Source organism: Anolis sagrei, chromosome 7 (assembly GCF_037176765.1).
Source record: "Anolis sagrei isolate rAnoSag1 chromosome 7, rAnoSag1.mat, whole genome shotgun sequence".
NCBI classification, from domain to species: Eukaryota; Metazoa; Chordata; class Lepidosauria; order Squamata; family Dactyloidae; genus Anolis; species Anolis sagrei.
In genome coordinates this window covers 43,055,312-43,077,934 of record NC_090027.1, presented here as the reverse complement: position 1 = coordinate 43,077,934, position 22,623 = coordinate 43,055,312, and the positions used below count along the sequence as shown (strand labels likewise).

Genomic DNA, 22,623 nt, shown 5'->3' with positions numbered 1-22,623 from the left:
CCACACAGAACCCTCATGTGGGCCACAGTAATGCGTGGCAGGGGACGGCTAGTAATAATAATAATAATAATAATAATAATAATAATAATAATAATTTATTTATATTCCACCCTTCTCACCCTGAAGGGGAGTCAGAGCGGATCACAGTACATATGTTTGGCAAACATTCAATGCTGCTTTGTATAGACAATACACAGACAGAATAGGAGGTGGTTTGTTTCAGCTGTTTTTGGTGCCATGGAAGGTTGGGCTTGAGTCCAAGGGGTGCTGTTGGCTCTATCCTCAATGATGAAGAGCCGTCAGGGCTTCCTCCTTCCTTTTGGTCGCCCAGCATTTTCTGATCTTCTTTCTTTATGGCATCATAAAACACCTCCCCTGCTTTTTAGCAGTACCTAATTTCTCTAATTACAGCTAAAGCTGTTTTCGAATTGCTTAGGTAAACAATGAGCTAGGGTGACACTTGGCAGCTCACACCAACCTGGGGTTTAGAACTTGCAGCCTTTTTGGTTGATAGATCTTATACTTGTTGATGATTTACCAACTGTGCTAAACCTCCGGCTTATTGACAAAAGATCTTCCCCATAAATGCAAAGCAACTTATTAGTAGCTGCGTGGCCCAGCACCAGTAGCCCAATGTGATAAAAAGAGCAAAAACACAATGTTAGTTCTTCCGTAGGAGGCTTTCCTTCATAGCAGAACAATATGGTTACACAATTTACAATAACAAGGTTTCCATAACACAAAGTTCTTTATACTTCCTTCTTTACTTCCACACTGGGCTTCTTTCTCATGTAGATAAACAACTTCCCTCTCACAGAGTCTCTTCTCACACCAAAGTTACACAGGAGGTTCACACAGTAGCTTTTTACACAGCAGCCTTCACACTGGGGCTTCTCTCACCAAAGCTTCTCACACTAGGCCTTCTCAAACTGAGACCTACTAACACTGAGGCCTACCTCACACTGAGGCCTACTAACACACTGAAGCTCTTCTCCCACAGAGACCTCTCACAGACTGAGGCCTTTCTCCCACTGAGGCAAATGTAAACCAGCCTTCTCATACCAAGGCCTCTCAGACTGACGCCTCTCTCACACTGAGGCCTTCTCAATCTGAGACCTACTAACACTAAGGCCTACCTCACACTGAGGTCTATTAACACACTGAAGTTCTTTTCCCACAGAGACCTTTCACAGACTGAGGTCTTTCTCCCACTGAGGCAAATGAATACCAGTCTTCTCATACTGACACCTCTCAGACTGATGCCTCTCTCACACTGAGGCCCTCTCATACTGAGGCCTACTAACACACTGAGGCCTCTCTCACTGAGGTCTGCTAACACCAAGGGCTCTCTCTGACTGAGGGACAAAAACACACAGACCAATGTTATCTCTTCCACACAGGAGGCTTTTCCTTATAGCAAAATAATAGGGATGTACTATTTATATGAACAAGGTTTCCATAACACAAACAAAGCTCTTCATACTTCCTTCTTTGCTTCCACACTGGGATTCTTTTTCATGTAGATAAATAGTTTCCTTCTCACACCAAAGTTACACAGGAGATTCACACAGTAGCTTTTTACACAGCAGCCTTCACACTGGGGCTTTTCTCACCAAAGCTTCTCACACTAGGCCTTCTCAAACTGAGACCTACTAACACTGAGGCCTACCTCACACTGAGGCCTACTAACACACTGAAGCTCTTCTCCCACAGAGACCTCTCACAGACTGAGGCCTTTCTCCCATTGAGGCAAATGAACACCGGTCTTCTCATACTGACACCTCTCAGACAGACTTCTCTCTCACACTGAGGCCTTCTCATACTGAGGCCTACTGACACACTGAGGTCTGGTAACACTGAGGGCTCTCTCTGACTGAGAGACAAAAACACATAGACCAATGTTATCTCTTCCATAGGAGGCTTTCTTTATAGCAAAATAATAGGGTTGTACTATTTGCATGAACAAGGTTTCAAAAACATGAACAAAGTCCTTTATACTTCCTTCTTTGCTTCCATGCTGGGCTTCTTCCTCATGCAGATAAACAGCTTCACTCTCACAAAGACTCCTCTCACAACAAACTTATATTAGAGCTTCACACAGTAGTTTTTTTTTACACACAGCAAACTGAGGTTTTACATACGAGGCCTTCAACAGCTTCGAAGTTCGCTCTCACAGAGCTTAACTTTCACAACAAACATACACAGGAGCTTCAGATAGTAGCTTTTCACACACATCTTTATATATGAGGTGAAAGCCTCATGTTGAAGGACCTGGGGCTTCTCTGAAGCATCTCAACACAGCCCTCTTGCGGACTAAGGCCTACCTCACCGTGTGAAGCCTTCTCTCACAAAGGCCTACCTCACACAGTGAGGCCTTTTCACAGACTGAGACCTTTCTCCCACTGAGGTTTACCTCTGACTGACGGCTACTAAGCTACAGGCACACCTGCTCATATCGAACTGCAGCTTTTGCTGAATCATTGCATCCATCTAACTCTTTCAGTGCTTGATTCACATTTTTGTAATTAAAAATATCTAAGTATTGTCGAAGGGTTTCATGGCTGGAATCACTAGGTTCTTGTGGTTTTTTTCGGGCTATAGGGCCATGTTCTAGAGGCATTTTCTCCTGACGTTTCGCCTGCATCTATGGCAAGCATCCTCAGAGGTAGTGAGGTCTGTGGGAATTAGGACAATGGGTTTATATATCTGTGGAATGGCTGGGGTGGGGCAAAGAGCTCTTCTCTGCTGGAGCTAGGTGTGAATGTTTCAACTGACCACCTTCATTAGCATTTGAAGGCCTGGCTGAGCCTGGGAAAATCTTTTGTTGAGTGGTGTTAAGATGTGCCTGGTTGTTTCTTCTCTGCTGTTTTGCTGTTAAAAAACTCTAAAATTACAACAGCTGTTACTACACCTCTCAACAAAAGATTTTCCCAGGCTCAGCCAGGCCTTCAAATGCTAATGAAGGTGGTCAGTTGAAACATTCACACCTAGCTCCAGCAGAGAAGAGCTCTTTGCCCCACCCCAGCCATTCCACAGATATATAAACCCATTGTCCTAATTCCCACAGACCTCACTACCTCTGAGGATGCTTGCCATAGATGCAGGCGAAACGTCAGGAGAGAATGCCTCTAGAACATGGCCCTATAGCCCGAAAAAACCCCACAAGAACCTAAAAATACCTAGTTAATTTTAAATATTTCTGACACTCTTCTGCGCAGCTGAAGGCAGTTACTAGGGACGGGGCTTGGCCAGTGTGGCCCCACATTTCCAACCCAGTGTGGAGAGCTCTTGCTGAGACTCTTGCTCCTTGAAATCAGCATCTGCAAGAGGAGAACTTCTTGTGCAACGAGCGTGCTTCAGCTCTGCACCAAGGGGCTTTTGCTGTGGTGTGTATGTGTGTGCGAAAATGATGTAGCTGCAAAGCCTGAGCTCCACTCTGCTTCCACCCCCACAGTCCCAGCCATGATCACCTCTCACCCCAACACCACCATCGCCATCAAGGGCCAGGGCAAGGAGCTGAATTGCACAGCCCGCGGAGAGCGGCCCATCATCATCCGCTGGGAGAAGGGGGACACCGTCATCGACCCCGACCGCAACATCCGCTATGCCATCAGCACCAAGGACAATGGCGACGAGGTCATCTCCACCCTCAAAGTGAGCAGAACCCCATGATATTCGGGGTGGGGGGTTGGGTTTGCCCTGGTCCACACCTGGGGATAGGCTTGGCTACACACTTGAGATGTTCAGTTTTCCTTCTGCCAGCCCTGTGTGCATGTTTATGCGTATGTATATATATATGTGTGTGCGCTGGCTCTGAAGTGCCTCTTCTCCCACAGCTCAAGCCGGCCGATCGCGGGGACTCTGTGTTCTTCTCCTGCCATGCCATCAACTCTTATGGAGAAGACAGGGGCCTCATCCAGCTCACGGTCCAAGGTACGGTGTCCCCTCCAAAGCCTTTCCAAAGTGGGAGGTCGGGGTTTGGGAATGGGACTCTCACCTACATCTCCCCAAAGGAAGTTGTTGTGTTGGTTCGATCGTGAGATGCTTTGAGTCTCCTTTTTTGAGAGAGAAAGCAGGATACAAACAATAATAACAACAACAACAACCCCCTGCTTCAATGGGAAGGCTGAATGCCCCCCCCCCCCAATTCTGATTCTGTTTCCTCCTGTGCAATCTCAAAGCAAAATAAGTTTTTCCTTTCTGCATCAGTCCTATTAGAGACTGCCAACACTTTGGGGGCAGAGGAGGAGCTGTCCTGGCTTTGTCCTTTGGCAATGGCTCCACACTTGTAACACTTCCCTGGACGAAGATGTCCTTATGTGTTGTTGTAGGTTTTTTCGGGCTATATGGCCATGTTCTAGAGGCATTCTCTCCTGACGTTTTGCCTGCATCTATGGCAAGCATCCTCACTACCTCTGAGGATGCTTGCCATAGATGCAGGCGAAACATCAGGAGAGAATGCCTCTAGAACATGGCCATATAGCTCGAAAAAAAATCCTACAACACAATGATTCTGGCCGTGAAAGCTTTGTCCTTTGGCCATGGCTCCGCACTTGTAACACTTCCCTGGACGAAGATGTCCTTATGTGTTGTTGTAGGTTTTTTCGGGCTATATGGCCATGTTCTAGAGGCATTCTCTCCTGACGTTTTGCCTGCATCTATGGCAAGCATCCTCACTACCTCTGAGGATGCTTGCCATAGATGCAGGCGAAACATCAGGAGAGAATGCCTCTAGAACATGGCCATATAGCTCGAAAAAAAATCCTACAACACAATGATTCCGGCCGTGAAAGCCTTTGACAATACGATGTCCGTATGACTTGAAGCTTGGCTTCTCCCTTTTAGAGCCTCCGGACCCGCCGGAACTGGAGATCCGAGAGGTGAAGGCGCGCAGCATGAACCTGCGCTGGACTCAGCGGTTCGATGGCAACAGCATCATCACCGGCTTTGATATCGAGTACAAGAACAAGTCTGGTGAGGGGCTCTGCTGAGGATGGGACTCAGGAAGGAGGACTTTGCCTCTCTCCCCAAAGTCCTGCTCTTTCCATATTGGGGCTAAAGGGGATTTGGGCGGATTCATGGCAGTGGTGCAGGGTGGAATATTTATTTATTTATTTTATTTGCATTATTTCTACCCCGCTCATATCAGCCCGGAGGTGACTCAGAGCAGCGTACACAATCGGCACAATTCAATGCCATAAAAATACATACATTGATAAGCAAAACAACCATTATAGTGCAATTAGACATAAGACAGTGCATAATAACAACATTAAAAACAAAAAACGATATCCTCTCATTCAAGTCCTTATCCGTTCCATCGTCTTGGGCCGTTCCTGGGTCATTTTTCTATTCAAGTTTGTCTATTTATTCGGAGGTTTTTACTCTTTTCCAAAAGGTCAGGAGGGAGGGGGCTGATCTGATGTTCCTAGGCAGGGAGTTCCACAGCCGAGGGCCACCACAGAGAAGGTCCTGTCTCTCGTCCCCGCCAGACGTGCTTGCGAAGCAGGCGGGATCGAGAGCAGGGTCTCCTTGGATGATCTCAAATTCCTGGAGGGTTGTACGAAGAGATGCGTTCGGATAGATAAGCTGGGCCGGAACCGTTTAGGGCTTGATAGGCTAAAGCCAGCACTTTGAATTGAGCCCGGTAGCAAACTGGCAGCCAATGGAGCTGATGGAGCAGAGGAGTTGTGTGCTCTCTGAGTGCTGCTCCTGTTAGCAACCTGGCTGCTGAACGCTGGACCATTTGGAGCTTCCGGGCCATCTTCAAAGGCAACCCCACATAGAGTGCGTTGCAGTAATCTATACGGAGTGTAACCAGAGCGTGGAATAGGAAGTGCTTTGAACAGTCTTCCAACAAAGAGATGGTTGCATATAGTAAATCTCCCAGTTGCCTATCAATTGCAAGGCAGGTCAGGTTTCCCACTCTGGGAAAGGTTGGAATTCAACCCCACACTGCCCAAGTCTCCAGTCCTCAATGAGGAACAGCTTAGTATAGACTAAGGGTTTTCCTTCCCCCATGTCTTCTGAATGACAGTTGGGAATGCATCTTTTTCTTTTCTGTTTCTGTTCTCATTCTGATTGGTTGCTTAAAATGGATATTTTTCTACTACTGCAAGCCATTTTTGAATTTGACTTATTTAATTATTATTTATTGAAGAACATTTATACCCCGTCCTTCTCAACCTCCAAAGAGGGACTCAGGGCGGCTTCTTACTTCTGCCTTCTGACACTTTAGAATGGAGAGTATGTGCTGTGTGCTTTGAGATCTCTCTCTGCTTGTGTGTCAGGAAAGAGGAGTTTTTCCCCTCTCTTTGAAACCTTAGAAGAGATGGGTGTCGGAGTAGCTCAGGCCCAGTTCTTTACCATCAAGAAATGTAGTTAGTCCTTTATTAAATAAACCTTTTGTGATTTTTAAGATTTGACTTTCCATGTTTGCCTCCTAAGCTCTGAAATCTTTACATCCGCACTTCACGCTCTGCTCGTTAATGAACTCACGTTCAACTTTTGTATCCTGTTTGTTTTTGGATGCTCTGCTGTATATTTTAGCTCATCTTCAACTTTTGTATCCTGTTTGTTTTTGGATGCTCTGCTGCATATTTTAGCTCACATTCAACTTTTGTATCCAGTTTGTTTTCGGATGCTCTGCAGTATATTTTAGCTCACATCCAAGTTTTGTATCTTGTTTGTTTTCGGATGCTCTGCAGTATATTTTAGCTCACATCCAAGTTTTGTATCCCGTTTGTTTTCGGATGCTCTGCTGTATATTTTAGCTCACGTTCAACTTTTGTATCCTGTTTGTTTTTGGATGCTCTGCTGTATATTTTTAGGGCAGTTTTCCCTAACAGGAAACACTCTGTGAAGCCCTTCTGTAGTTGTGCTGTGGGTCTGTGGGTGAGTGATGTCCCTCCCGATCAATGGCTTCTCTTCCCACTTCCTGCAGATTCCTGGGATTTCAAGCAGTCAACCCGGAACATCTCCCCGACCATCAACCAGGCCAACATTGTCGACCTCCATCCTGCCTCGGTGTACAGCATCCGCATGTATTCCTTCAACAAGATTGGCCGTAGCGAGCCCAGCAAGGAGCTGACCATCAGCACCGAGGAAGCAGGTACCTTGTCCCCATTCCTCCCAACCGCATTTGCTTTCAGTGCCTGATTTTGGAGGCATTCTTTGCAGGAGAGGGCTTCCCAGCAGGAACTTTGGTGACCACTCCTTCCCACTTCTCCCCCTACATCATCCCCATGTTCTTTGGGCTGGCCGTGACTTGGCCACCTCCCTCTCTGTCTCCATGCAGCTCCTGACGGACCCCCCATGGATGTCACCTTGCAGCCCATGACGTCCCAGAGCATCCAGGTCACCTGGAAGGTACGCACGTGCCTCCACGTGTGTCTGTGTGTATATCTCAGTGCTGGAGAGGAGGACTGGGGCACTGGATGGGTTGACGTGACGGATTCATGTGATTCCTTTGGTTGTATTACAACCAAGCCTATTAAATTGCACAGTGCGGACATTAAGGCTACAGTTAAGTGGCAATTAAATGGAACCGTAATAGCCAGCCCGCTCCCCTGACATAAATGCAACGACAATAGGTTTTTCAGTTTGTTGATGGTTAACCCAGCTCATTAAAGTTTTGTCCCACATACTTTCCTGATGACGGGACTCTCTTTCTGGAAGTCAGAATGAAATGGCTGGTTGGTGGAGTTAAGGCAACCATGGGCAAACTTCAGTCCTCCCTCCAGGTGTTTTGGACTTCAACTCCCACCATTCCTAATAGCCTTAGACACCTTCCTTTCCCCCCTCCGCTGCTTAAGCACACATAGACCAATGTTAACTCTTCCTTAAGGGCCTTTTCTTTGTAGTAAAAGAATACGGTTGCACTATTTACAAGAACTTCTTTTCCATAACACAAATAAACAAACACATAGTAGCTTTGCACACAGCAGCTTTCGCACTGGAGCTTTCTCACACGAGGCTTCTCTCACACAGAGGCTTACCTCACACTCCTCAGGATGACACTAGCTTTTGCCCACTAATAGGCTTCAGCCTACTCACTCTCCTGAGGACAACACTGGCTTTGGCCCACTGACTCTAACAGGCTTTGGTAGTGAGTGTGTCTCTAATGCAGGTATGGGCAAACTTGGGCCCTCCAGGTGTTTTGGACTTCAACTCCCACCATTCCTAACAGCCTAGGTCCCTTTCCTTTAATAATATGGTTGCACTATTTTCAAAAATAAGGTTTCCATAACACAAATAAACAAATACATAGTAGCTTTGCACACAGCAGCTTTCACACTGGAGCTTTCTCACACGAGGCTTCTCTCACACAGAGGCTTACCTCAGGATAATACTTGCTATGGCTCACTTACTAACAGGCTTCAGCCTACTCAATCTCCTCAGGATGACACTAGCTTCGGCCCACTGACTCTATTCACTCTCCTAGTGCTTGACTCCCATTTTTGAGTAAAATAATAGAAATGTAATAATAACAGTAATAATAGAGTAAAATAATAAATGAAATAATAACAATAATAAATAGGTTGTTGTAGGTTTTTTCGGGCTATATGGCCATGTTCTAGAGGCATTCTCTCCTGACGTTTCGCCTGCATCTATGGCAAGCATCCTCAGAGGCAGTGAGGTCTGTTGGAGTTAGGAAAATGGGTTTATATATCTGTGGAATGACCAGGGTGGGACAAAGGACTCTTGTCTGCTGGAGCTAGGTGTGAATGTTTCAGTTGACCACTTTGATTAGCATTTGATTGCCTGGCAGTGCCTGGAGCAACCTGGACACAACGTATTCTTTGAGAACACAGAAATGCTGGATCACTCTCACAACCACCATAGAATCATAGAATCATAGAATCATAGAATCAAAGAGTTGGAAGAGACCTCATGGGCCATCCAGTCCAATCCCCTGCCAAGAAGCAGGAATATTGCATTCAAATCACCCCTGACAGATGGCCATCCAGCCTCTGTTTAAAAGCTTCCAAGGAAGGAGCCTCCACCACACTCCGGGGCAGAGAGTTCCACTGCTGAACGGCTCTCACAGTCAGGAAGTTCTTCCTAATGTTCAGATGGAATCTCCTTTCTTGTAGTTTGAAGCCATTGTTCCGTGTCCTAGTCTCCAAGGAAGCAGAAAACAAGCTTGCTCCCTCCTCCCTGTGGCTTCCTCTCACATATTTATACATGGCTATCATATCTCCTCTCAGCCTTCTCTTCTTCAGGCTAAACATGCCCAGTTCCCTAAGCCGCTCCTCATAGGGCTTGTTCTCCAGACCCTTGATCATTTTAGTCGCCCTCCTCTGGACACTTTCCAGCTTGTCAATATCTCTCTTGAATTGTGGTGCCCAGAATTGGACACAATATTCCAGATGTGGTCTAACCAAAGCAGAATAGAGGGGTAGCATTACTTCCTTAGATCTAGACACTATGCTCCTATTGATGCAGGCCAAAATCCCATTGGCTTTTTTTGCCGCCACATCACATTGTTGGCTCATGTTTAACTTGTTGTCCACGAGGACTCCAAGATCTTTTTCACACGTACTGCTCTCGAGCCAGGCGTCCCCCATTCTGTATCTTTGCATCTCATTTTTTCTGCCAAAGTGGAGTATCTTGCATTTGTCACTGTTGAACTTCATTTTGTTAGTTTTGGCCCATCTCTCTAATCTGTCAAGATCGTTTTGAATTCTGCTCCTGTCCTCTGGACTATTGGCTCTCCCTCCCAATTTGGTGTCGTCTGCAAACTTGATGATCATGCCTTCTAGCCCTTCATCTAAGTCATTAATAAAGATGTTGAACAGGACCGGGCCCAGGACGGAACCCTGCGGCACTCCGCTCGTCACTTCTTTCCAAGATGAAGAGGAAGCATTAGTGAGCACTCTCTGTGTTCGTCCACTTAACCAATTACAGATCCACCTCACCGTAGTTTTGCCTAGCCCACATTGGACTAGTTTCCTTGCCAGAAGGTCATGGGGGACCTTGTCGAAGGCCTTACTGAAATCCAGGTACGCTACATCCACGGCATTCCCCGCATCTACCCAGCTTGTAGCTCTATCGAAGAAAGAGATCAGATTAGTCTGGCATGACTTGTTTTTGATAAATCCATGTTGACTATTAGCGATGACTGCATTTGTTTCTAAGTGTTTGCAGACCGCTTCCTTAACAATCTTTTCCAGAATCTTGCCCGGTATCGACGTGAGGCTGACCGGACGGTAGTTGTTTGGGTCATCCTTTTTTCCCTTCTTGAAGATTGGGACCACATTGGCCCTCCTCCAATCTGCTGGAACTTCTCCCGTTCTCCAAGAACTCTCGAAGATGGTTGCCAATGGTTCCGAAATGACTTCCGCTAGTTCCTTCAGTACTCTTGGGTGTAGTTGATCTGGCCCTGGGGACTTGAACTCATTAAGAGCGGCCAGGTATTCCTGGACGACTTCTTTCCCAATTTGGGGTTGGATGTCCTCCAATCCCTCATCCACTCCATCTTGCTGAGGTTGAAGACTCTCTTTTTGTGAGAAGACCGAGGCAAAGAAGGCATTAAGTAGTTCTGCCTTTTCCCTATCCCCTGTCAGCATTGCCCCATCTTCTCCTCGAAGAGGTCCTATCGCCTCCTTGTTTTTCCTTTTTCTACTGACATAAGAATAGAAGCCCTTTTTATTGTTTTTAATGTCCCTGGCAAGTCTGAGCTCGTTTTTTGCTTTAGCTTTGCGGACCTTTTCCCTACAGGTGTTGGCTATTTGTTTGAATTCTTCTTTGGTGATTTCTCCCTTTTTCCACTTCTTGTGCATGTCTCTTTTGTGTCTTAGCACAGTTAGAAGTTCTTTGGACATCCATTCTGGCCTCTTTGCACTTGTCCTATTTTTTCTCTTTGTTGGCACGGTTTGCAATTGCGCCTTGAGTATTTCACTCTTGAGAAGTTCCCATCCATCCGTAGCTCCCTTGTCTTTTAGTATCTGTGTCCACGGAATGCTGCTCAGCGTTTCCTTCATTTTTTGGAAATCAGCTCTCCTAAAGTCCAAAATGCGGGTTTGACTTGTCTTAGTTTCGGCCTTCCTTTGTACCTCAAATTGCAGGAGCACATGGTCACTTGCCCCTAAGGATCCTACCACTTCGACCGCATCGATCAGGTCCTCCACATTTGTTAGGATGAGATCAAGAGTAGCCAATCCCCTTGTTGCCTCTTCTACCTTCTGGACCATGAAATTGTCTGCAAGGCAAGCGAGAAATTTGTTGGACCTTGTACTCTTGGCCGAGTTTGTTTTCCAGCAAATTTCGGGATAGTTGAAATCGCCCATGACTACTACATCTCATGTCAGACTACACAGAGAAGACATTGAAATCCACAAGAAGCATGTGGACAATTTCAGCAGAAAGGAAGACACCATGAAAATGAACAAAATCTGGCTCCCAATATTAAAAAAAACTCTAAAATTACAACAGCACAACAACAGAGAGGAAACAAACAAGGACATCTAATCACCTCTCAACAAAAGATTGCTCCAGGCACTGCCAGGCAATCAAATGCGAATCAAGGTGGTCAGTTGAAACATTCACACCTAGCTCCAGCAGGCAAGAGTCCTTTGTCCCACCCTGGTCATTCCACATATATATAAACCCTTTTTTCTAGTTCCAACAGACCTCACTACCTCTGAGGATGCTTGCCACAGATGCAGGCGAAATGTCAGGAGAGAATGCCTCTAGACCATGGCCATATAGCCCGAAAAAACCTACAACAACCTAGTGATTCCAGCCATGAAAGCCTTCGACAATACAATGAAGAAATAGAGTAAAACAGAGTAAAATATAGAGTAAAATAATAAATGTAATAATAATAATAATAATAATAAATTAAAATAATAAATGCAGTGATAGTAATAGAGTAAAATGATAATAGATAATAATAGAGTAAAATGATAATAGATAATAATAGAGTAAAATGATTCACACTGGAGCTTTCTCACACAAGGCTTCTCTCACACAGAGGTTTACTTCAGACTCCTCAGGACGACACTATCTTTGGCCCACTAACTCTAACAGGCTTCAGCTGCCTAGTAACCCTTGACTCACACTTTTGTAATCAGAAATACCCAAATAATTTTTAATATTTCTGACATGGTTGTCTCTTGCGTCCCCCCCCCCCCCCCATCCCACCCCCGCAGCCATTTCAATGATGAAAAGCAAATTAGTGAAAAATGAGATTCACTGGGAACATAAGTCACTCTGGTTTAAGGCCGTTTCGCTGAGATGGATCTCTCCGGCTTGGCAACATAAATTTGCTGTCAGCCTTATTGATTTGTTAATGCTGCAAAGAAATATTGTTAAGATCGATTTCAACCTGGCCTCCTGGATTTCGAAGCCCCCTCCCCTAAGCCCAGGCGTCTGTTTTGACGGGCTGGATTGATTTGTCTCATGCCGGAGCTGCTCCCATGAGCCATTTCCTCTCAATTGCAACCACTTCACGGTCCGGTTATTGTGCCCAGTGATCCCCGGAGGGCTCCGGCCGTGGAAGCCCAGTCCTCTGTGTTCCTTGGGCAGGGAGAGACTGGAGAAGCAGCCAGCCTTGGTCCTTCTCTCCCGCGGTCTGGTCATCTCCCCATCCCTCTCTGTCCATCCACAGGCGCCCAAGAAGGAGCTCCAGAACGGGGTCATCCGGGGCTACCAGATCGGCTACCGGGAGAACAGCCCTGGGAGCAATGGCCAGTACAGCATCGTGGAGATGAAGGCCACAGGGGACAGTGAGGTCTACACTCTGGACAACCTGAAGAAGTTTGCCCAGTACGGCGTGGTGGTGCAGGCCTTCAACCGGGCGGGAACCGGACCTTCCTCCAGCGAGATCAACGCCACCACCCTCGAGGACGGTCAGTGGGCCGGACGGCTGGGCTTTTGGTCTGCCATCGGCTGTCTGCTCCCTTCTTCTCTCTGTCTGGCTCCTCCACCTGTCCACCCTGCAGGGAGCACCGTCTAAATAAGTGTTTCTCAACCTGGGGGTCAGGACCCCTGAGGGGGTCACGAAGGGGTGCCAGAGGGGTCGCCAAAGACCTCAGACTCCTGTTGGTCATGGCGGTTCTGTGTGGAAAGTTTGGTCCAATTCTATCGTTGGTGGGGTTCAGAATACTATTTCATTCTGGGTGAACTATAAATCCCAACAATTACAACTCCCAAATGGCAAGGTCTATTTTCTCCAAACTTTAGCAGTGTTCACATCTGGGCCTATTGAGTATTTGTGCCAAGTTTGATCCAGATCCATCATTGCTTGGGCCCACAGTGTTCTCTGGATGTAGGTGAACTACAACTCCAAAAACTCAAGGACAACGTCCACCAGACCTTCCCAGTGTTTTCTCTTGGTCATGGGAATTCTGTGTGCCAAGTTTGATTCAGTTCCATCATTGGTGGAGTTCAGAAGGCTCTCTGATTTTAGGTGAACTATAAATCCCAGCAACTCCCGCATTACCAAATGAAAAAAATCAATCACCCCCAACCCCACCAGTATTCAAATTTGCACATATTGGGTATTTGTGCCAAATTTGGTCCAGTGACTGAATATACATCCTGCATATCAGATATTTACATTACGAAGTAGCAATGAAAATAACGTTATGGTTGGGGGTCACCACCACATGAGGACCTGTACTAAGGGGTCGCGGCATTAGGAAGGTTGAGAACCACTGGTCTAAATAAAGCAAAATGCACTGCCTTCTTGCAAAGAGGATTCAGGGAAATGGCTATCTGTCAGAGCAGAGGAAGACGGAAAGGAACTTGGTAGCACCTCTTATACCAGGCATGGGAATCTCCCCCTCAGAAGGAAGGGAAATTCACTCCTGGTTGAGTCACTATTTAAGGAAAAGGAGTCTTCACTGGAGCTTTATCTCCAGTCATTGTTTCCATAACAAGCCAATTATTTCAAAATCTAATTCTCACAGGGACAGAAAGTTAGGTGAAATCTTCTGAAGACGGGCAAAGACAGCAACACTTACTTACTTACTTACTTAGGCGATCCCTCGTTGGACAAGTAAGATGGTCTTCCAATATTCTTGTGGGTTCATAGGTGGCTGTGGAGCCCTATTCTTGATCTGCATCTTCTCCCACAGTGAAGGCATTGGTTTCCAGGTGGAAGGTGATCCCGGTCGGGGTTGGTTTGACACGCCTTCCTCCTGGCACGTTTCTCTCTTTCAACCTCTACTCGTGCCTCCTCGAAATCTGCAACACTGCTGGTCACAGCTGACCTCCAGCTGGAGCGCTCAAGGGCCAGGGCTTCCCAGTTCTCAGTGTCTATGCCAGAGTTTTTAAGGTTGGCTTTGAGGCCATCTTTCAATCTCTTTTCCTGTCCACCAACGTTCCGTTTTCCGTTCTTAAGTTCGGAGTAGAGCAACTGCTTTGGGAGACGGTGGTCAGGCATCCGGACAACGTGGCCAGCCCAGCGGAGTTGATGTTGGAGGACCATTGCTTCAATGCTGGTGGTCTTTGCTTCTTCCAACACATTGACATTTGTCCGCTTCTCTTCCCAAGAGATTTGCAGGATTTTCTGGAGGCAGCAACACAAAAACACTGCAGGGGTGTTGACCCTCATGCCACCCAAAGCCTATATATATATACACACACACAGGCTTGAGTACCTAGCATTGCCTGAGTTATTTGAAAAAAAAAATCAATTTTAATTGCACCAAATACATAAAGTTGTGGGTGAACTAGGTTGAATTAGTCAAGGAGGTTCTGTGTGCCAAGTATGGTACAGATCCACAATCGGTGGAGATCACCGTTTCTCTGGTTGTGAGTAAATTACAACTCCCAGAAAGGAAAGTCAGTTCCCCTGATATGCCCAAATCAAATTTGGGCATCTCAGGTATGTGTGCTTAGTTTGGTCCAAATCCATCAGAGTTTGGATTCACAGTGCTCTTTGGATGTAGGTGAACTACAACTCCCCCAAATCAAGGTGAATTTTCCCCAAAGACTTCCAGTAGTTTTGGCTGGTCATGTGGGCTCTGTGTGCCAAGTTTGGTCCAATTCAATCTTTGGCAGAGTTCAGGATGCTCCTTGATTGCAGGTGAACTACAAATCCCAGTACCTATAACTCCAAAATATCCAGGACAATTGCCCTCAAAACCCACCAGTATTCAAATACGGGCATATTGGGTATGCATAACAGGTTTGGTCCAAATCCATCATTGTTTGGGTTCATAGCGCGCTCTGGATGTAGGTGAACTACAACTCATAGAAATCACTCCAAAGACCTCCAATATGTTTTGTTGGTCATGGGGGTTGGGTGTGCCAAGTTATTTCTAGGTCTATTGTTGGTGGAGTTCAGAGTGCTCTTAGACTGCAGGTGAACTATACATCCCAGTAATGTCAACTCCTATAAATCATGGTGAATTATCCCCATACCTAGTCTCTAGTATGTTTAGTTGTGAATCAATTCCTCTGTTTGCTGTGTGCCCATAGAAAAGAATAGGAAAGGGTTAAGGAAGAGGCAGTGGGCGGAGTCATGCAAATTCCACACCAATGGAGAGAGCCAGAAACACTGGGATGCCTGTGGTGGAGGAAACACATACAATCTAGGATGACATTGTCTCCATATGAAAGCCTTCACTTGGGTGGTGACCAGTATGGTGCTGGTGGAAGACATTGGCAGAGCTCTTGGACATACATGTTCATGGCGCTCGCTATAACCTGCAATGTCATTGGAGGGAGGGCCTTTGGTGTCTCTTGAGTAGTGGGAGCTATAGCTGTTTGTGGGAGGCAGGAGCTTGTCTGTGTAAGTGGACACACCAACCATACACACATACATATTTTCACTTTTATTATGTGTATAGATGTGTGTGTGTGTGTATGTGTGTGTGTGTGTGTGTGTGTATGTGTATGTGTATATGTATGTATGTACGTATATATACTAGCCACCTCCTGCCACAAATTGCCGTGGCCCACTCTGTGTATATATGTTTTGTATATGTGTATATGTGTGTTTGTGTATATATGTGTGGTTTTGCTCATGCGTTGTAACATATATATTTTTTTGTTTTCTGTCTTTTTAAGTCCCTTCTGTTATGTTTTTCAGTGTTTTTATGATTGATGGTCATTCATTGGCCTGAGAGGTGTCTTGTGTCCAAATTTGGTGTCAATTCATCCAGTGGTTTTTGAGTTATGTTAATCTCACAAACGAACATTACATATATATACACACACACACACATATATATACACACACACATATATATACACACTAGCCGTCCCCTGGCACGCGTTGCTATGGCCCAGTCTGCATATATGTGTTGTGTGTGTGTATATGTGTGTTTGTGTTTATAGATGTGGTTTTGCGCATGTATTGTAATGTAATTTTATATATTTTTGGCTTTTTAAGTCTCTTCTGCTGTGTTTTTCAGTGTTTTATGAGTGATGGTCACTCATTGGCCCAAGAGGTGTCTTGTGTCCAAATTTGGTGTCAATTCACCCAGTGGTTTTTGAGTACTGTTAATCCCACAAACGAACATTACATTTTTATTTATATAAGATGGTCACTCATTGGCCTGATAGGTGTCAATTCGGCAGTGGTTTTTGAGTTATGCTAATCCCTTAAACGAACACACACACACACATATGCATATGTATATATGGTTGGAGTTACACTTTAAAATGTCCCTGATCCAACTTACAATCACAGTCAGCTTAAGAACAATTTCTTTATGTATTTATTTACAGCATTTATCTTCCGCCCTTCTCCTCACCCCGCAGGGGACTCAGGGCGGATTACAGTGTACACATATATGGTAAACATTCAATGCCAATTTTTGACATACAAACATATACAGACATACACAGAGGCTATTTAACTTTTTCTGGCCGCCAGGGGAGCTGTCGCATTCCTCGTCCATCTGCGACGCTGATGAAGCACTTCCGCATTCCCCGCATGCTTCCCCGCTGGAGTGCTTTGCTGGAGTCTTCTTTATGGCATCATAAATCAGTTAATTGAGCCTCCCCACACTTTAAGGTGGTACCTTATTTTCCTACTTGACAGATGCAACTGTCTTTCAGGTTGCAAAGGTCGACAACAGGCTACACACAATTGGTTGGAAACCCACTCCAACTCGGGCTGGCTTCGAACTCATGACCTTTTTGGTCAGAGTGATCTTAATGCAGATGACACTCAGCCAGCTGCGCCACAATCCTGGTGCAAACCTCATAATTTCCTTGACACTTAATTTAAAAGTTGTGCCTGATGCATTCCTTTTGGATTAGGGCTTTTGAACCTTGCTTTCCTTTCGAGGGCCAGAATAGCCCCCAGTTCGCCCTGCCATAGAAATGGTGGCGAGACACTTTCCACCTTGGCATTAGAGCAGCGTTTCTCAACCTGGGGGTCAGGAACCCTGGAGGGGTCGCGAGGGGGTGTCAGAGAGGTCACCAAAGACACAGTATTTTCTGTTGGTCATGGGGGTTCGGTGTGGGATGTTTGGCCCAATTCTATCCTTGGTGGGCTTCAGAATGCTCTTTGATTGAAGGTGAACTATAAATCCCAATGCCAAGGTCTGTTTTCCCCAAACTCTAGCAGAGTTCACATTTGGGCATATTGATTGTCATGCCAAATTTGGTCCAGATCCATTATTGTTTGAGTCCACAGTGCTCTTGGGATGTAGGTGAACTACAACTCCAAAACTCAAGGTCAACACCCATCAAACCCTTCCAAGTATTTTCTGTTGGTCATGGGAGTTCTGTGTGTCAAGTTTGGTTCAATTCCATCATTGGTGGAGTTTGGAATGGTCTTTGATTGTAGGTGAACTATAAATCCCAGCAACTACAGCTCCCAAATGACAAAATCAATCCCCTACCCAATGCCACCAGTGTTCAAATTTGGGTGTATCGTGTATTTGTGCCAAATTTGGTCCAGTGAATGAAAATACATAATTTAAATATCAGATATTTACATTATGCTTCATAACAGTAGCAAAATAATTTGCTGGTTGGGGGTCACCACCACATGAGGAACTGTATTAAGGGGTCACGGCATGAGAACCACTGCCTTGGAGCCATTTTTGCAGCAAAACCCCGGTTCCTTCCCCGCTTTGCTGGGCTGTTTTTCATACTTAATTAAGGCCCTTGTTAGCCTGTCAGGGCGCCATCATTTCCCGGGCAGATTAGCGCTCCTCCCGGAGTATCTATTGCCTTTGCAGCAGAGCCTTCCTCATAATTATATTACCTTCATTTTGCTCAAACGGACTCTCTATTAGTTTATAGCACCCAGCCCCTAATTGCGCCGTGCTCACCAATTTTACACCTAAGTCGTAGGAAACAATAATCATTTTCAAAGAGGATCGTTAGGATGATGTATCATCATTTAAACGCTCGTAAAAATTAGAGTTCCCTCTTTGGGGGCAGTGGGAGCTCATTATTACCTCCCTTTCTCCAGGCTCCCTCCCTTTCCTTCCTTCCTTCGTTCCTTCCTTCCTTCCCTCCCTCCGAGCAGGGACTCGGCTGCCATCGCTAGGAATGGGCCTCTGTGGGGTGGGCTTTGAGTGGACCCTTCTCCTGGGCCGGTGGAGGCGAAGGGGCAGCCTTTCCCCAATGCTTGCTTCTCTCCCCTCAGTGCCCAGCCAACCTCCGGAGAACGTGCGGGCGCTCTCCATCACTTCCGACGTGGCGGTCATCTCCTGGTCGGAGCCACCTCGCAGCACCCTCAATGGTGTCCTCAAGGGCTACCGGGTCATCTTCTGGTCTCTCTACATGGACGGTGGTGAGTGAGAGGCGTGGTGGAGGTCCTTATGGGCTGCAGACGGGATTCTGCTCCAGGCAAGGTGGGAGTAAATGGGCTTTGATCCTGGTCATCTCCTGGTCGGAGCTACCTCGCAGCACCCTCCTCAAGGTGTCCTCAAGGGCTACCGGGTCATCTTCTGGTCTCTCTACATGGACGGTGGTGAGTGGGAGGTGTGGTGGAGGTCCTTATTGGCTGCAGATGGGATTCTGCTCCAGGCAAGGTGTATGTCTGGAGGTGGGAGTCAGTGGACTTTGATCCTGGGCCTGGGGGGTGGTCTTTGTTGTTGTTTTGGCCCCTAGGATCATGGGAGCCATCTTTGAGTTGGGTAAGCATGAGAAGTTGGGCAGGTCCTCTGATGGGATGCCGAAGGGATTCTGTTATATGCAATGTGTATGTATGGAGGTGAGAGTCAATGGGTTTTGATCCTGGGCCTGGGGGGCTCTTTGTTGTTGTTTTGGCCCCTGGGGTCATTGGGAGCCATCTTGGAGTTGGGTAAGCATGAGAAGTTGGGCAGGTCCTCTAATGGGATGCCGAAGGGCTTGTGTTCCAGGCAAGGTGTATGTTTGGAGGTGGGAGTCAGTGGGCTTTGATCCAGGGCCCTGGGGGTTGGTCTTTGTTGTTGTTTTGGCCCCTGGGGTCATTGGGAGCCATCTTTGAGTTGGGTAAGCATGAGAAGTTGGGCAGGTCCTCTGATGGGATGCCGAAGGGATTCTGTTCCAGGCAATGTGTATGTGTGGAGGTGGGAGTCAATGGGCTTTGATCCTGGGCCTGGGGGGTGGTCTTTGTTGTTGTTTTGGCCCCTAGGATCATGGGAGCCATCTTTGAGTTGGGTAAGCATGAGAAGTTGGGCAGGTCCTCTGATGGGATGCTGAAGGGATTCTGTTCCAGGCAATGTGTATGTCTGGAGGTGGCAGTCAGTGGGCTTTGATCCTGGGCCTGGGGGGTGGTCTTTGTTGTTGTTTTGGCCCCTAGGATCATTGGGAGCCATCTTGGAGCTGGGTAAGCATGAGAGGTTAGGCAGGTCCTCTGATGGGATGCCGAAGGGATTCTGTTATATGCAATGAGTATGTCTGGAGGTGGGAGTAAATGAGTTTAATCATGGGCCTGGGGGCTCTTTGTTGTTTTGGCCCCTGGGGTCATTGGGAGCCATCTTGGAGCTGGGTAAGGATGAGAACTTGGGCAGGTCCTCTGGAGATGTGATGGGGAAGTAGTTCTTCAGTTTAGCGATGGCCAAGCAGGAGCTGACGAGCAAGAGTTAGATTGAGTTGCTGTGAGTTTTCCAGGCTCCAGAAGCATTCTCTCCTGACATTTCACCTACATCTGTGGCAGGTCTCCTCAGAGGTTGAGGGGTAGGTTGGAAACTAGGCAAGTGGGGTTTATATATCTGTGGAATAATGTCCAGGGTGGGAGAAAGGACTCTTGTCTGCTTGAGGCAAATGTAAATGTTGCCATTGGCCACCTCGATTAGCCTTGCAGCTTCAAAGCCTGGCTGCTTCCTGCCTAGGGAAGTCCTTTGTTGGGAGGTGTTAGCTGACCCTGATGGCTTCCTGTCTGGAATTCCCCTGGTATCTCAGTGCTGCTCTTTATTTACTGTCTTAATTTCAGAATTTTTCAAATACTGGTAGCCAGATTTTGTTCATTTTTATGGTTTCTTCCTTTCTGTTGAAATTGTCCACATGCTTGTGGATTTCTGTGGCTTCTCTGTGTAATCTGACGTGGTGGTTGTGAGAGTGGTCCACCATTTCTGCATTCTCAAATAATATGCTATGTCCCGGTGGATTCATCAAGTGCTCTGCTATGGCTGACTTCTCTGGTTAGATTAAAGGAATCCCAGACAGGAAACAATCAGGACCAGCCAACACTTCCCAACAAAGGATTCCCATAGGCAGTAAGCAGCCAGACATTGAAGCTGCAAGGCTATTCAATGCTAATCAAGGTGGATTAGAGGTATTCCCGACAGGAAACAATCAGGACCAGCCAACACTTCCCAACAAAGGATTCCCCCAGGCAGTAAGCAGCCAGACCTTGAAGCTGCAAGGCTATTCAATGCTACTCAAGGTGGATTAGAGGAATTCCCGACAGGAAACAATCAGGACCAGCCAACACTTCCCAACAAAGGATGCCCCCAGGCAGTAAGCAGCCAGACCTTGAGGCTGCAAGACTATTCAATGCTAATCAAGGTGACCAAATACAACATTCACATCCGCCTCAAGCAGACAAGAGTTCTTTCTCCCGCCCTGGACATCATTCCACAGATATATAAACCCCAATTGCCTAGTTTTCAACAGTCCTCACAACCTCTGAGGATGCCTGACATAGATGTGGGCGAAACGTCAGGAGAGAATGCTTCCGTAACACGGTCAGATAGTCTAAAAAATACAGCAACCCAGTGATGCCAGCCGTAAAAGCCTTTGACAACACCAGAGGAAGATTGCCCAGGGACTTCTCTATCCGACCTTGGGCTCTTCCTGAGACCCTGAACGGCATTTGAGGAGCATGGGGGTCCTGCTGGATGGGTACAAGACCCCTCGGGGGGATAGAGAGGTGGACTGACCTTTCCCTTGTGCTTCCTGCAGAGTGGGGCGAGATGCAGAACATCACCACGGTCCGAGAGCGGGCAGAGCTGCGTGGCTTGGAGAAGTTCACCAACTACAGCGTCCAGGTCCTGGCTTACACTCAGGCCGGGGACGGCGTGCGCAGCAATGTGCTCCACATCCAGACCAAGGAGGACAGTGAGTGTGTCTCTAATGCAGGCTTTGGGAAACTTCAAAGTCCTCCCTCCAGGGGTTTTGGACTTCAACTCCCACAATTCCTAACAACCTCAGGCCCTCTTCTTTAAAAATATGGTTGCACTGTTTTCAAAAATAAGGTTTTCATAACACAAATAAACAAATACATGCAGTAGCCTTCCCACTGGAGCTTTCCCACATGAGGCTTCTCTCACACTGAGGTTTACCTCACACTCCTCAGGATGACACTAGCTTTTGCCCACTAACAGGCTTCAGCCCACTGACTCTCCTGAGGACCACACTAGGTTTGGCCCACTGACTCTAACAGGCTTCAGCAGCGAGTGTGTCTCTAGTGAAAGCATGGGCAAACTTCAAAGTCCTCCCTCCAGGGTTTTTGGACTTCAACTCCCACAATTCTTAACAACCTCAGGCCCTTTCCTTTAATAATATGGTTGCACTGTTTTCAAAAATAAGGTTTTCATAACACAAATAAACAAATACATGCAGTAGCCTTCATACTGGAGCTTTCTCACATGAGGCTTCTCTCACACTGAGGTTTACCTCACACTCCTCTGGATTGCAATTCTATACTGCACACAGAGTTTAAACTACAAACAGTATTTCTAAAAGTACTGACAGAAAACTATCACAAAATATGCTGCAGGATGTTCCTCCTGCAAAAACAAAAACTTCACGCCCCCCCCCCCCCCCCCAGTAGCTTTACACACAGCAGCCTCCACACTGGAGCTTTCTCACATGAGGCTTCTCTCACACTGAGGTTTACCTCACACTCTTCTGGATTGCATTTCTATACCGCACACAGAGTTTAAACTACAAACAGTATTTCTAAAGTACTGACAGAAAACTATCACAAAGTATGCTGCAGGATGTTCCTCCTGCAAAAACAAAAACTTCACCCCACTAGTTTTCATAAACAAATACACAGTAGCTTTACACACAGCAGCCTCAACCCTGGAGCTTTCTCACATGAGGATTCTCTCACACTGAGGTTTACCTCACACTCCTCAGGATGACACTAGCTTTTGCCCACTGACAGGCTTCAGCCTATTCACTCTCCTGAGGACAACACTAGCTTTGGCCCACTGACTCTAACGGGCTTCGGCAGCGAGTGTGTCTCTAATGCAGGCATGGGCAAACTTG

The 22,623-nt window shown here is 46.6% G+C and overlaps 1 protein-coding gene across 1 annotated transcript in view; it reads left to right on the top strand.

Annotated features, from left to right (window-relative positions):
- The window catches only part of DSCAML1 (DS cell adhesion molecule like 1), a 154,076-nt gene that overhangs the window by 102,685 nt on the left and 28,768 nt on the right, over positions 1-22,623 (top strand). The window contains exons 12-19 of the mRNA XM_067470822.1: positions 3,455-3,654; positions 3,837-3,933; positions 4,846-4,974; positions 6,944-7,111; positions 7,298-7,368; positions 12,614-12,854; positions 18,566-18,712; positions 21,310-21,465. Coding sequence (XP_067326923.1) covers positions 3,455-3,654; positions 3,837-3,933; positions 4,846-4,974; positions 6,944-7,111; positions 7,298-7,368; positions 12,614-12,854; positions 18,566-18,712; positions 21,310-21,465 — 1,209 coding nt within the window. The remainder of the gene's footprint in view (positions 1-3,454; positions 3,655-3,836; positions 3,934-4,845; positions 4,975-6,943; positions 7,112-7,297; positions 7,369-12,613; positions 12,855-18,565; positions 18,713-21,309; positions 21,466-22,623) is intronic.